This window comes from Pogona vitticeps, chromosome 5 (assembly GCF_051106095.1).
Source record: "Pogona vitticeps strain Pit_001003342236 chromosome 5, PviZW2.1, whole genome shotgun sequence".
Classification (NCBI taxonomy): Eukaryota; Metazoa; Chordata; class Lepidosauria; order Squamata; family Agamidae; genus Pogona; species Pogona vitticeps.
In genome coordinates this window covers 18,606,151-18,622,339 of record NC_135787.1, presented here as the reverse complement: position 1 = coordinate 18,622,339, position 16,189 = coordinate 18,606,151, and the positions used below count along the sequence as shown (strand labels likewise).

The window sequence follows — 16,189 nt, the reverse complement described above, 5'->3', positions numbered from 1 at the left end:
GTCTGCATATAATTAAAGCAAAGTCTTTTTTAGAATATAATTAGCCAGGGCCATTTTGGTGTTCAAAAAATGCTGTTACCTTTCCAGAACTGCATTCCAATGCTTTGTTTGTGAAAATAGGCCACTCCGGTATCTTTGCCAAGAAAGCCCCATGACCAGAAACAACACTTTTATTACTTCTTGTTAAAAAGAATATGGGAGCAAAAATAGTGTTTTGACATCTCTAATGCTTTAGACCCATTTGGGTTGCTCTGAAGTATTCCTGATGTATTTGCTGGAGCCATGATTTCTAAGCATGAGTGTGGGACCAAGCTCAGTGGGTTAGGTGTCTGACTGCAGACCCAATGGTTGGGAGTCTGATTTCCCATTCTGTCTCCTGTGAGTACAGCTTGTCTGTGTGGCCTTGGGCAAGCTGCACAGTCCCAAGGTGCTCCCTGAAGAAGATCATGGGAAAGCATGTCCAGGTATTCCCTACCTGAAAAAACCCTGGAAAGTCTTGCCATAAATAAGAATTGATGGCACATGATGATGATGATGATGATGATGATGATGATGATGATGATCATCATCATCATCATCATCATCATCATCATCATCATCATCATCATCATCATCATCATCATCATCACTATTTTTTTTCCTCCCCCATCCACTAATGCTCTGAAATAAAGATAAGGCTATTGATTATGTTTTGGCAGGATTGATTGTCCGAGAAGTGAGCATTGAAATTTCACGCCAGCAAGTTGAAGAACTCTTTGGCCCTGAAGATTACTGGTGCCAATGTGTTGCCTGGAGCTCAGCAGGCACGACCAAGAGCAGAAAAGCCTATGTTCGTATTGCCTGTAAGTATGGTTTTCTTAACTCTGTGGAAGTCTATCTTGTTTCCATGGTGGGATCTTGTATCCCATTACTGAAAATGCATCCTGCTCTAGAAGGGGATGAGAATCTAATGCCCCATTGGAGGTACGCAGACCCCAGGGCTATTTCTTCAAGCTTAGTGTCCAGAGATGTCCCCCCAAAAGGGGAGGGGCTAAAAAAAGGGAGAATTTCCATTTCTAGAGGGTTTGCTGCAGTGTGTTGGGGATAGGGGTCTTTTTTCTTATTTATTTTTTTCAAAACGCAAAGTAATTGTTCAGCCACTTGTGGTTTGGGGAAAAAACCTGGTGAATTAATTGCATTTTGGGAGTGTATATAGCCGTTGATGTGATCTCAGCAGGCAAAAGTGCCCATCTGGAGTTTACCCATCCATGTACCAAAGCATCAGACTTAAATTTGTATGTATCTCCATCAAGCTTTGTGTACCAAATAATGTTCTGTAAACAGTGTGTTAAATTCCTTCAAAGTTATAGCAATAAATATTGCTGACTGTTCCTTCATGCTTAGATTGTCCCTAAACATTTGACTTCCTGACAGATGGGAATGACTGCAAGAAGATAGATTACTCCATTCTTGCCAACTGTTATTTTATTTTATATAGTTTTTACCTGTTCATCAGCCAGTAAGGCTTTCTCTCTCTTGTGTAACAACAAAATAGGAAGAAAATGAGGTTTCCAGACAAAAAGTCCAATGTTGTGTGGTTTCTGAAGTAGTTATTAGAGCTTTTAGGGATAGTAAACGTTGTTGTAATAACAAAGCTATAGTTCCAGAATATTTCAAGATGGCCAAGGGAATGGTCACAAGAAAAAAATGAAGTTACATGCACTTAAACATGATTTCTGTTGGTAATGAAACCAGCAGCAGAAACAAGATCCTTTATAGAAAACAGGGATTTTGCAGCTTAATCCAGCATTGACCAACAGTGACTATTACCTTGGTTGTCTCTATCATTAGGCAGAGTGATGCAGCTGTATCTGCAAGCAGATGTTTAAGGTACGAAGCTATAGCAGCAGCCTCCCTCCTGCTATTGATCATGAGCTATCTTGCTCTGTATCCTTAAGATAACCTGCTGACTTGGGGGAAAGTGGAATATTGTGTCCTTGTGTCACTAGAACTGAAGATTAGAATGCCAATTAGATCAGCTTCTGTTGGGAGGAGGGAGTGTGCAGTGGTTTCTGCCTTTGGAAGCAAAATATATTATAGATTATTAACACCTTACCAATATTATTTAGCAAAAAGAGAAAGTTGTACGATGAATGCAGATGCAACTATGGCCAAAAGTACATTTCATGTCTGGCTCAACCTTTCAGTGTTTATTTACTTAGCCGAAGGTACCTTACAAAACAAAACAAAACACTGAATTAGTCAGATTTTTAAGTCCACTGTGAATATTTCTTTCAGTATTGCAGAGATTGTTAAAGTGAATAGTGGGCTTCAAATTCACAAATCAAAGCTGGGTATTTATTTCCCTTGACAGACACTTGAACTTAAGAGTCACGCCATGTGGATCCATTAATCTGTCACATCTGAAATGCACTGCAAGTAATGGCCTTTAATCCAAAGAAATTGTTTGCAGTCAAACAAACAGTTATTTTATCCAAATAAACCTTCTGACAAGATGAATGCAATCCCACAGTGGCAGATTAGATTTGTGTAACCATTTTATTGCACTGCTTTGCTAGTCTAAAAGAGAATGGAAGTGGCATATTTTGCTTTAATCAGTGAAAGATTGCCAAAAAAAATCTTTGCTCATATTTATTAATATTAAATTCTTTCTTTCCCTTTCTTCATATCTTTACCTTACCCCTCCCTTGCACAGCTCAAGGCGAACAGTTCCTGGAAACACAGATATCCAGCATATTATTCAAATATTTAATTTTCATTAATTTTCAAAGCAAGGACTGTCCTTCTAATGCAGTATTTACACTGGAGATTCTCATTCCACTATCATGTGGCTTGAAATAAGTTTACTCTCACTTGCGGTGGAAACAAACCACATCAGTCACAGTCTGGGGCTTTGCTCCCTATCCCCTTTGGGGAAACGAAGCAAACAGCTTCCAGTGAATGCTCACCAGTAGCCAGCTTATCTACCTGGCATTTAGCCTGACATTTTAGTGAAAGAGAATTTCTTTTCTAGTAAAATGAATGAATTCCCCAGGAGGAAAAAAAAAGCCTTCTATTGGGATGTACATTTTCCATCAAGTACTATAGAAGCTATTAGAGGAATTCATCACTGGGAATGCAGGAACACTGAGAGACTTTCAAGCTGACAAAGGGACTGGATGTACTGTTCACCTATTCTACTAGGGCAATGATCTCTGATTCTTCTGGTTTTTGTCAATTTTTGGTTTGTGGTTGAAAATTAAGGAAGAGAAGTGACTGCCTAGCCTTTGCTGAATAGTTCTGAACAGTTTCCAGCACTCTTTCCATAATAGTGCATGCAGAAGTAGTTTTCTCACTTGACGACTGCCCCATCAACTACTGACAGGCATATGTGAATAAGGACCACCACAGATTTATTGTCACTTCTTGTTTGACTTTAAACTTAGCATGTCCTATTGAAAGTGTGGATGTAGACTGTATGAGGGGCAGAGAAAGAAACAAACATTGTACAAAACAAAATTGAGAAAAAAATCTTCACTGTATATCAGGCAAAATCAAAAGAAACAAAACAAGACAAAAATGTGGCACCTTAAAAACTAATTATTATATTTTATTAATTAGTCTTTAAGACTAATCATCAGATATATGAAAAAAATGAAATGCTGGATGAAATACCAATTACACAAGTAAAACATATTGTAGTTTCCATCTCCCCTAAATTTTTTGCTAAACGTTCCCTCCAAAACTGAAAGGAAGTAAATAAAATAAGATACAATTGCAGTCATGTGAACTGGCTCAAAATAGTGAGTAGTTAATATATTTAGCCTTCTTATCAGTGTAGCCAACTTGTGGTTCTCCTGATATTGCTGGATAGTGGATCCTGTCATCCCTCATCAGGGTAGACCTCAAGGAATTTTGGGTAGTGGTTTAATTTTCATCTGTACTGAAACTTCCTGGAGAACTGCTGCCTGTCCAACTACAGAAGTAAATGGAGCACTAGTATGTGTTTCAGAGAGGAAATTCAGGAAACTTTATACAGCTGCACAAACTTTATACAGTTGGAGTATCCTTTTATTTACCCAAAAATATACACCGCACCTTGTACTGTTTAGACACCATTCAGGACAACCAATAGCACTTAAAAACAGGAATGGGAATTTTGCAGTCACATAGTATGAGGATGTAACTTTTGGGAGTGGAATCACATCAAGGCTTCTTTACACAAGATTATTTTTCCCCACTCATGCGAAATCTCAAGGAATTTCTCAGCAATTTTGTGATTATTATTTTTTTAAAAAAAAAAAATTCTAGAAGAAGTTCCAAGCTGTTAGAATTGCTATACGGAATGTTATTCTTCTTGTACAGGATTAATCTGGTAAGAGCAGAAGAAACGCCAAACTGAGCATGGTTGTTAACAATTCCTACACAGAAGGGCACACCCACAAGTTTCACCAGAATGTTCATTAAACAGTACAGAATTTCGCAACTTCTATTGTAAGACAATGAGAGAAAAAGTGGATCGAGAAGAAAACAAGACCATATTCTCATTTTTTGCAGGAAGCTGGGAAATCTCACGATGTAGTGAGGCATCTCGCCATGGTGAAACCCAGAAAATCAAGAATGAGAATTTTTCTGAGTGCCTGTCACATCTTTGGTTACAGATAATGAAGTTAAATATGACAAAATATTAGTTAAAATATAAAATATTACATAATTCACAGAATAAATGACTGCTTCAACAGAAAGTTCACTATCATGCATGAAGAGAGTGCCAGGTTAGCTTCTTAGATGAAGGAATTCAGAGTTTTGATGTAGTTATATGACCTCTACTCTTCTTACTACTGTAGTTGGGAAACAGAATGGTCTCTTCTTGAGACCGTTAGGCGTGGACAAATTGATGTTAAAGGAGGGGCTCCCTGATATGTCCTGGAATTAATCCTATTAATGGTTGTTACCAACACTTTGATTTGAGTCTCATCAGGTACTTGAATCTACTCTCAGAACTAAAGGGGGCTTATTTCTAGGTAAGTATATCTTAGATTGCAGCCTAACAATCTTTACACTGTTTTCAACAAGACTTAGCAGGGAAAACAACTGAACATCGACTGTGCTTTCTTTCACATGTTCAGGACAGATGTCAGAAAGAAATAGCTCTAAGATCTGGCATTTTATTGGGGCTATATATTGGTGGCAATATATAAGACTTGTAGCTTTTTGAGACCTTTCTGACAGATACATACTGAACTTTCAATATCCATTCCAAGTACTGCCAGCGAGCTCAAGACAGACTGAGTAATGTCCCACATGTTGTTTTAGATGACAAAAAGAAAACTACATAAAATTATGAAGTGGATTTTGGTGTGTGTCCAAGGAAAAATGATGGATTGCTACCATGTTATATTTAGGCCCTTTAATTGAAGATATAATGGTCTGGTGTAACAGGAGAACATTGTTAAGGCTATGCATGTGTAATTACCTTTCTTGCAGTGAGATATATAAATGGCAGCTCCCCCTCCCTATATAAGCTCTTTGAGTGCTTCTCATAAATATGATTTACAATTTCCATCCAACCGGACATGCAGTGGTTAGGTTTTTCATTAGTTAATTGTGGTGCACAATGCCATTATGTTACCTGGTCTGCAAGCAATTGTAAGATGTACAGAAACATCACCATGAACCTTGTATTCTAAACATCTATTATCCAAGGTTTATAATAGACTATTTAACTAATGCAAATACAAAGCTACCTTTCTAAGAAACAGAGAGAAGAAAATGACTATAACATACAAATTAGATAGCACCACAATTTATGTATTTATCTTTATATATTTATTTATTACACTTCTGTCCTAGCTTTCCTCCCATGACCTCCAGGCAGCATATATGATTCTTTCACCCTTCTCCCATTTTACTTTCTGTAGAGTAGGAAGGCCACGGGAGAAGGATCACATAGTAAGCTTCCTGGCCAAACAGAGATTTGAACCTGACTCTACTTAGAGACAGATTATAATCACTGCCACCATCTTGGCTCCGAAGGTATAGTATGTCTTCCTAAGTGAGAAGCAATTTTGGGTTTTTGAGGCTAAAATATATGCTTTCAACCTTCTTCAGATGAACAACTGCAGTTGTTTTGGATAATTAATCTGTGTCAAAATACTCCAGTTTATGTTGGCAGGATAATTATTGTTATATGAGCTAACCTTTGGGGTTAAATGAAAGGCAGTAGAAGTAGTTGCACTGAAAATTTAATGTATCGGAGTTCTTCTCATTTTGTGATATATAGAACAGTCATCATAGCATATTCCTATAACATAAATTGCAGCAGGAACAGTTGTATTATCAGCTGCAGACTGTGTGATATGCAGAATGCACTTCCTGTTTGCTGCTGCTGAATAGCAACCATGTAGTGTTAAGAACTTGGTTAATGCACTGTATGGTGCAAAGTTCTAGAGGAAGTTATCTCATACCAAGTCAGATCATTAGTCCATCTCAGTCATTACTGTATACACTAGGGGTGGGAATTACACAATTCATGGTCTATTTGTGTGGAGTCCAGATTACCCATACCCATAAGAGGAAGCTTTCAGGGATGTCAGTTCTGCCTCTCCTCCAGAAAAGCTGCAGGGACTTGCTTTAAAGTGTGGATGGGAGATTTCCAGTGGAGGGGGGACAATTTTCAAAACAAGATGTGCACTTTCAGTCAAGTACATTTTGAGGGGCAATTGGCATTGTTGCATAGTGGGACTGGCCCCAGTAACATAGGATCTTGTTCACCTCTGTTTAGGCTGACTGCAAGGGCTTTCCATGGTTTAAGTTGAGCTTTTTTGCTCATCCTTGGAAATTGGAAGTGGTAGATTCAATTATCGTTTGATGGTAGCAGAAGGTAAGGATAGAAGGAAGAGAAACATATTAAAGCTGCTCTGAGGACTGAACAAAGTGTGAAATAGGAGAAGCTTATAGATTAACAGCATTATACAAAGATAGAAACCAAGAGTAGCTAGGAATGCTTATATATTATTTCATTGATATGCCATTCTTATGTCCAAAGATGTTCAGAACAGTGCACACCATAATATCATTACAACAATAAAGTAATAAACTATTCCACATAAATGATAACAATGCAAATGTGAGTCCTCAATTACCCAAAGCATATCTGATAATTTTATCATATATATATTACCATATAATAGATGCTTGCCACCAATAGCAGTTTTCTAACATCCAGGGTTCTGTCTGCCATCCAGTTTTGTCTCAATATCTCCTCCACTTTTCAGGGACTCAGAAAAATAAATTCAAAGCTCAGGGTAGCAACAGAGAAAGATATTTTCATAATATATTTAGGCCGGACTGCTTTAATAGTTGGCAGTTTTAGAAGAGTAGCTGCCAGATGACCTTATTGGCACAGGGACTCATATGAGAAGAGAATGTCCAGTAGGTATATTTGTATTACATATATTTTCTCCAGATATATATGTGCACAAAGTAAATCCTCTTGTTAATTTGCAATTTTTTTTAAGTTAATTTTGAGCATAGTCCTTATACTGGAAATAATTCCGGTGGAAGTGGTCCCTGACAGAAGAATAAAATGTTCTCCTCAATTCTCGTTCCAAACAATGTATTTTTTGCTCTAATAAATTAGTATTTCTTAAATTGTGTCTGGTTCAGCTATATATATGTCCTTTGCCACATTTAAATTCAATATATCCTTAGTTTGTTATTACTGTGTTTTAGGCTAGTCGGATACATTATTTTTGCTTAAAAGTTTGCTCTTGGCACTGTTTTAAGTATCAGCTTTAAAGTTGTGAATACCACAGATGCTTAATAGGTGATATAAAAATGCTCTCTTTGAACCCAGGTTGATAATTAGTAGTTAGAATGTGAGCTGGATTTTCCAGTTACTTGTTGCCAGTGAGCTTTTTATTATAAAAGGAAAAGAAAACAAGGGAGAGTCTTTGGAAATAGCATGAGGGGTGACTATATTTTCTCTTTCCTGTTTCTCCTGGGTTCTGTGGCTTCCAGTTATTCTCATGAGAGAAGAAGAATGACCTATGCAACTTAGTACAGTGGTGCCCTGCTTGACGACAATAATCCGTTCCAGCAAAATCACTGTAGAGCAAAATCGTTGTCAAGCTAAATAAAAAAAAAACCTTTGAAATGCATTGAAAACCGTTTCAATGTGTTCCAATGGGGGAAATACCTACTCGTTTTGTGAAGATCCTCCATAGGGCGGCCATTTTCTGATGCTTGTATAGCGAGCAATAAGTCCTGAAAACAGCAGGGAGCCATTTTGCACAGCAGGTGACCATTTTGAAAACCCAACGATCTGCTGTTTTTGATCGCCGTAATGCGAAAAACCGGTTCCTGAAGCAGGGAACCAATTGTCATCAAACGAAAATCGCCCATAGAATCATCATTTTGCGACCACAATAGCAATCGCAAAAACATCATTGTCAAGCGATTTCGTCATATAACGAGGTAATCGTCAAGCGGGCCACCACTGTATTTAAAAGTGGGAAACTCAGTGGCTGAAATTCTGTTGTATGGCTTTATGTGTGCAATAGTAATAATAACATCAGCAGTTGCAAATCAACTCTGATTAAAGGCTTCCTTTGGCAATTCAGAGGTACATACAATTTACACATAGTGCAACACAGTCATGTCCACCTAGAAATTGCTAAGGGAAGCCTCTATGCTGTAGCAATTTGCTGCTGCTAATGATGCCATTTCCATTGTGCCTGCAGAGCTCGACAACAGGATTTTGGCCAATACAATTTTTTAAAACCAGACAATGATTAGTATTTTAAAACTCATATTATGTATTTATACCCCACCTTTCTATCTGAATTGTCTATGAGGGAGATAACAAAATACATAAAGTAAAAAATTCATAAAAACAGCAAAAAGCTCAGCAAGAAAGCAGAAAACTATTAACAGTGTCCCAAAAGAGATGCCAGCCTAAAACACACTAGAGTAATAACATCAGCCTTATGCACTCGCTTAAATAAAGCATGGAGGAAGTGAGATACACATGCCTGAACTGGGAGTTGCAAACTGTTATTAGTGTTTGGAAATACTCCCAGAAAATCTGGATGTTTATTCATCATCATTGGTAGTGTCATGTTTGGAAAATCCACTGAACAAACATTGCTTTGCACAGCAGACCAAATTTCAGACAGAATGAAGCAGCAATCTCTAGGGAATTTTTTTAAATAGCAGAGCATTTCATTGAGGCTTACCAGAAGTTCAGTTCAGTGGGATAAAATTCCTCTTGATACAATATTGTTTGGTACTTGGGTCAAGTGAGTTCTGACTTTAGTAGGCAATCTTGGTCTAGATTTTCACCCTTTTGATGTGTATATAAAGGTCAGCATTACACATGTAAAGAGCAGTCCCGGAATCCTTTCTCTTTTTAATCTGTCTCACTTTGCATCTCAGTGAAGAAGTTTTAAACTCTGCAAGATTTCTCATCTCCAAGAGAGAGAAAGAGATGAGGTATGGTATTTTTTTTTTCTTACCAGGGTTTCTGTGGCCAGAATCCTGTTGCCTCTTTCCACTGGTGTAAGTGCAGTGATGTAAATCAAAGCTATGCACTGGTGCCAGTTAATGTATTACTGCTCATATTCCACATCACATGCCATGTCTCACAATTGGCGAGTGACAAAGAATGCAAGGGCAATTCATTGACTAATGTCAATTTGCTGCATTTTGTTCCATTTCACATATGCTGATGCAAGCGATCAAAAAGATTCTGGCCCATAACTTCTGCATATTGTATGTCTCAAGCTTTTCTCTTTTCCCTTTCAGAAGCAAAACACATACGAAATGACTGATATTATGGCTTTTAAGGACTTATATGGGCTTTTAAGGACTGGATACATTGGAGAAAGTTTTTGTAACTTTCTCCAATGTATCCAGTCCTTAAAAGCCCATACAACAAAGCAGCAACCATTTATTCTGCACAATTCGTATTATTTCCAGCATGGCATTATTTACATGAAAACATTTTGCTAAATTTGCACGTGCGTGTGTGCATGCACGCATGCATGCACACAATCTTCTTGTTCTAATCGCTCATCAAGAGCGCAACAAAAATACCTCGTAGTGCCTTGTCTTCTTGGTTCCCTATCCTTTCCTGAATGATGGGAAAAGCAAGGATTTGCTTTCATCATCAAAGTTATTATCTCCCTATAACAATGGCTTGTTAAGATCACCCACATAAAATGCGGTAGCCCTATAAAATGGATAGAAGTGCTTGAGAATGCATCAGATGAAACTTGATGTCAATATTATATGACAGCAAAAAGAAGTGGGAGGAAAAGCATAGCCCTTTTGGCCAACTCACAATTAAAGATTTTCAATTCAAATAAGTGCAGTAAAATGCAGGCTGTCGTGTTTGGTGGGTGGAGTAATGCATGCATTACTTCCATTAATGGTATGTTCCACACATCACACAGTGTTGCCATAGCATAATTAGTGGCTTGCAGACAGCAGATCCACTTTTCTCTCCAATCTGACCACCATAGTTATTATTATTTTTTTGAGACTGCATAATTAGCATATCCTCTTGAGGGCCCTTCTGAAATCCATTAAGTCCACTACCCCAATGCCTAGAACAACATCCTTGTTCATTAAACATGTAGTAAATAAACTAACAAAAAAGGGGGGGGTTTAAAGTGTGACAATTGTAGATCATTATAAATCAGTTTGTGTGGCCTTTTATTTGTAGTGTTAGCCCTGCAGGTCTGAAAGTATCTGAAGAAGTAGAATTTGTCACAAAGGGCAAGCTCCTTTTGAGAGAGAGAGTCAGTGTGGTACAGTGGGGTCTCAACTTACGAACGGCTCGACATATGAACATTTTGACTTACGAACCGCTCTCATAGGAATATATGGACTCGACTTACGAACTTAGATTTGAGTTACGAACTCTTTTTTTCCCTTTTTTTTAAAGCTAAGTCACCTTAGGTTAAAAGAAAAAAGGGAAAAATATCCCCCTCTAGTGGCAGAAGGCGGAATAGCAGCTTCCCATTAGTTTCTATGGACGAAAAGAGCAGATACGGATTAAATGGTTTTCAATGCATTCCTATGGGAAATGCAGATTCAACTTAAGAACGTTTCGACCTGAGAACTGCCTTCCAATACGGATTAAGTTCGTAAGTCGAGACCCCACTGTATAGTGGTACAGCCAATGTGGTATGGTATAGCTTAGTGTTAGGCTAAGACTTGGGAAATACGAGTTCAATTTTCCACTCAACTGTGAATCTCACGAGTGACCCAAGACTAATCATAGTAGCTGAAATCCTGTTGCTTTGTATAGTAAGTTGTGCTAGAGCGGATCCATTGAATCAGTGGAGATTTGGTGGTCAGTTTTTCCATAGGTCCTATGCATTCAAATGGGCTAACACTAGTTGTGATTTACTTTAGCATAGTGAGTTGTTGCACTGAAATATTTTGTAATAGGCAGAGCTCTCCGAGGCAAAGAAAGGTTGAGGAGAAAGGAAGCAGAAACTGAAGATTTGGATATTGCCAACCCCTTTTCGGGTAATGGCAGAGAAATATATCCCTCATCAGCATTGCCATCAGCCCATTGCTGATCTTATTCATTGCTTCTACCTGTTTTCTGTCATACCTTCTTCAGAAGTGGCCAGCCCCCAATACCTGGTTTAAAAAGACCTTTCTCAGAATCCAGATCTGAGAGATGATGCCCCAAGAGACTGTCGTATGTTGCAACCATGTCAACCCACCCAAAATACCTCTAGACGTATGTGCCAACTGATTGTCTAATGTTACGTATCTATAGGTTCAGGCTGGCCATTTTCCAGCTGCAGTATTTGCCACAGTCAAAAGGTAGTCTGCAGGACTCCTCGGAGTGAAAGCAGGGGCTTTCTTAATAGGAGTACAACATGGTTTGACACCCCTCTTATTCCACTGCTTTTTGGTAACATAGTATGATTTAGTTATGCTCTAATGTAAAAGGATATCTCCTGCTATGTTAATATACGTAAGCGTAGTGACTCAGCTCCAAGTCATTGTTGGGACCATCCAGTCTCTGTATCTACGTAAGAATATTGTGTTTTCTTTCTCGCTTTTCACTTCATATCTTTCCCTACCATTTCTCTGTTGTCTTTCCTGTACTGAATTTAACCTTGTAAGACCCCTGACAGGGACCTCACTTCTTAATGTGTGCAAGTATAGTTATGCCATGCAGGCTTGTGAGCCTAAATGCTAGCAAAGAAGAGTGCAAAGAGGCACAGACCTACTTAAATTTTTCCTGGGCTATAAAAATATATAAATAGTAATGGCAACATGGAAGTAGGTGATATTTTAATTTTGCTTTTCTACCTGTATTTACAACATTAAAATCATGAGCTATCAAGTCAATTCTGACTCACAGAGATCCTTTTCAGAGTTTTCCATGCACAGAATACTTAGAAATGATTTACTGTTTCCTTCTTCTGGGGGCGCCCTGGGACTGTGCAGCATGCCCAAGGCTGGCTCTACTTGCAGGAGGCACAGTGGGGAATTGAACTCCCAACCTTTAGCTCTCCATCCAGGTACCTAAGCCACTGATCTATACAGGATGAATTTAAGTGGCAGATTTTCTGTGCAAATGATTCCTCCAGAAGTATGGGCATGTATAGACAAGCATGTGTGCATGCTGAGGGTAGAGGTAATGAACCTCTTTGGATAGAACCCTATTTGTTCCTTCTCTTCCCACAAATATCCATTGCTTAAGCAGTTGGGGAGCTTCTGAGCTGGCATAAAGAGGTATGAAACTGTCAAATTATTATTCTTGTAACAGGCCAGTGCATGAGTGGATAGAATGAACAGGATTAGGTCTCTTGGCTTCTGTGTTACAATGCTTTGCCATTTTTGCATCATGCTAATCCATAATGCTTCTCTTATTGAATTACCCATTTCCTGCTGTATATACAGTTCCCAATGCATTCCTTCTATCCTGCCTTTGCTTTATTCAAATCAATATCCTCCTCCCCACCCCCACATCCAAAAAACATTATAAAAAAATACAGTAAACCTGACAGATTGTGAAAATGAGAGACATCATTTTAGAAAACTGTCAAGTAAATAGCCCTTTTGAAATACCTGGAAAATGAATAAATATATCTTTATGGAGTATTTGGAAATCAAATCAAGAGTAGCTCAATAAATGCTTTTAAAGAAGGAATCCAATATCATTCAGTGATTTGTTGTTACTGGACTTAATTTAAAAGCTATCTAAAGTTATCAAAAAAAAAAAACCCTCCTTTTCCAGAAGCTTGTTTTAATAAAAGGACATTTGAGTAGTAGCATGTACTCATGTAACGTACAACACAGAGATAAGATTAATTGGCTTTGGAAAGTAAGGAGGCTGTTTTGATTGCTTAGTCTTCCTTTCATGGAAAAGGCATTTGTACAGAAAAGAATTCAGAAGCCCCCTCTCTAATAATTATACATTCATTATTGACAGTCAGCATTCCGCTGAGCTTTCTTTTATGGAGTCCAGCACACATACATTATTTTTTCCCCCTGAAGTTTATTTTCCTGTCTTTGCTTTTATAATGCTGCTGACCATGTTGTGATGAAAAAGCTTGATGGACACAGAAATATTGGATTGTAGCTCATTAAAAGAATGAAAGTCTGAGTCAGAGAGTAAGACTGAAGTGAAGGATAGCTTGAGTATACTTTCTGAGTTCCCAGCTTTCTGGTGTTTATAAGAAACGACTAGCCATATTTATGAACCCTCTTTTTAGGATTTTATAGGCAAATGATGGTGGGGTTCGTGCACATTTCAGACATTTTTTATGTATTAATAAACCCTGTTAAGAGGGGAGGTGGCATTCAAGGTTCTCCACCCAAGATTCTATTGCCCTCCTATGTTGAAGGCAAGAATCTGAAGTGGAAATCTGCAGCTGTTTGTGGACATTTTCCACATGAGCCACAACCCCAGTTTTCCAAAGTTCTGACTCACATGGAGAACTTTCATGGTTTACAGATGATGTTTACAGAGGGATGCCCTACAGACATATGAATGTGATAGAACTGAGAATGGAAGTGATGGGAATAAGACACTCCCTCACTCACATGTTGCATCAATGTGAAAATAGCATCAGGATAGGGCTATGGTTGGGTTTCCAGACAGAACCAGCTTCTGTGTGTGCTGGACTTTGATGGATGCACACCTGTATTATATACAAAAGGAAGATCCCCAAGGCACCCAAGGTTCCTAGATATTCCAGGAATGATGTACTGGCAGAACTATCTTGCTTGCATTTTGCTTAACCAATATTTCGGGGATTCTTTTATTAGGCCTGTCTTTCTGTTACAACATCTACCCCCACCAAGATCTACCCGGATCACCCACGCGAGCCAGGGGATGAGGCTGAGGAGCCTGACGCCGAGAGAGGCCCGGAAGGAAAAGACACAAAACCGGGCCTTCTCTGCGGTGGCTCCTCGCCTCTGGAACAATCTCCCTCTTGAGATTCATGCCGCCCCCACTCTGGGCACTTTTAAAAGTCAATTAAAAACATGGCTATACATCCAGGCCTTCTCTCCAGCGAATACTTGATTTTTCTGTTTATTCTTCTTTTATTTATTTTCTACTCTATCCTTGTATTGTGTGTGTTACAGTATGATTATGTATTATTATTTTTGTGCTTTTTAAAAATCGTTTATCCTATACTGGAAGCCGCCTAGAGTGGTCTATTAGGCCAGATAGGCGGGGTATGTATGTATGTATGTATGTATGTATGTATGTATGTATGTATGTATGTATGTATGTATGTATGTATGTATGTATGTATGAATAAATAAATAAATAAATAAATAAATAAATAAATAAATAAATAACATCTTCCTCTATTGAAACAACTGGCCATGTGTAGGGAAACCTTCTTATTCCTAAGCAACTGCTTTGATTATTTTCAATTATTGCCCAGAATCAAATAAAAAGGATTAATTTAATTTGAGACAACACATCTCCTTTAACCCAAGGTATACCCTGTGACACCCGTTCCCCGGGTCGTGAGGTGATGTTAGGAGTGCCGTCTCGCCCTAGAGCCTCCGTGGGCACCCAGACCACACCCAAGCCATTTCCACCCCGGATGCTACACCAGGCAGTGGATACCGTTGATTTAGAACGGGGCTTGAAGGGGTTAAGCATAGCTACCCAGACTCCTTTGGTTTGGGCGGGAAAGGTGGCGAGAGATCCTGAGGAGGGGGCTGTGGGGGAAGTTAGTCACCGTCGAGCAGGAGAAGAAGGTGGATGGGAATGGGTCTCGATCCAAGACCCCTGGTCGGGCAAGTGGGAACAGGTGTGCATGACTAAGCAAGAAGCAGAGGAGAGAAGGAGGAATGAGGCCCGGGTCCGTCCCTCTTACTGGGGAGAAAGAGAGACCCGAGAGTGGCGACGAAAGTTAGCGGAGGAGAAGAAACGGGTAGAGAGGGAGAGAGAGGAGAAGACCCGATGGCATCTGGAGGAGCTGAGGAGACTGGGGTATCGTCCGGACCCTGGGAGCACCTCGGGTCAGCAACAACCTTACCCTGGGGATATACAGGGCTCGAGGAGACGACCCCATTACTAACGATGGAGAGAGACTACTTCGAACCCGAAGAACCCTCCCAGGTTCAGGCCGGTTCATGGGCTTCGAAGTCCAGTAACCCTTTTGACGAAGATTGGGTGCCCCTGTATGAACCGTTACTTCAACAGAAGTTTATCCCCAACCTGATTGACGTTTCTATTCCGTTACCACAGTTAAATAAAGAAGACAAATTGTTTTGTTCAAATGCGTCTACGGCTTTATTTGGGATGGGGGAGGCGAAGAATAGCGGACCCTCACATACCCACATTGCATCATCTGTTCTTATTCAACTTCCATAAATTCCCTTCTTTAAGTATGATTGTCCTTATTTTGAATAGGCATTATGTGAAACCTGTTGATCAATGATACAAATAAGATATTTGTGTTTAGTCATTATCAAATGTCTGTGCATGGCATTATCTCAGTGAATATGCCTACAGCAAAAGATACCAGCATTAAGAATGATCAATTCAGTGAACTGAAGCAATAAGAACAGATAGTTCTTCTAAATGAAAGAAACTGTTAGGTAGAGAGCTGGAAAAGATTCATGATCCTATCAGAAGATGTGGATGTAATAATAATCTGTATCAGAAGGATATTACCTTGAGTTGCAAACATTGTATTTAATGATT

At 39.0% G+C, this 16,189-nt stretch overlaps 1 protein-coding gene across 4 annotated transcripts in view; it reads left to right on the top strand.

Annotated features, from left to right (window-relative positions):
* Positions 1 to 16,189, top strand: part of UNC5C (unc-5 netrin receptor C) — a 413,186-nt gene that overhangs the window by 263,477 nt on the left and 133,520 nt on the right. For all 4 annotated transcript variants that reach the window (XM_078394597.1, XM_078394596.1, XM_020798665.3 and 1 more), the window contains exon 3: positions 699 to 842. In XM_078394597.1, the coding sequence (XP_078250723.1) occupies positions 699 to 842 (144 nt within the window). The remainder of the gene's footprint in view (positions 1 to 698; positions 843 to 16,189) is intronic.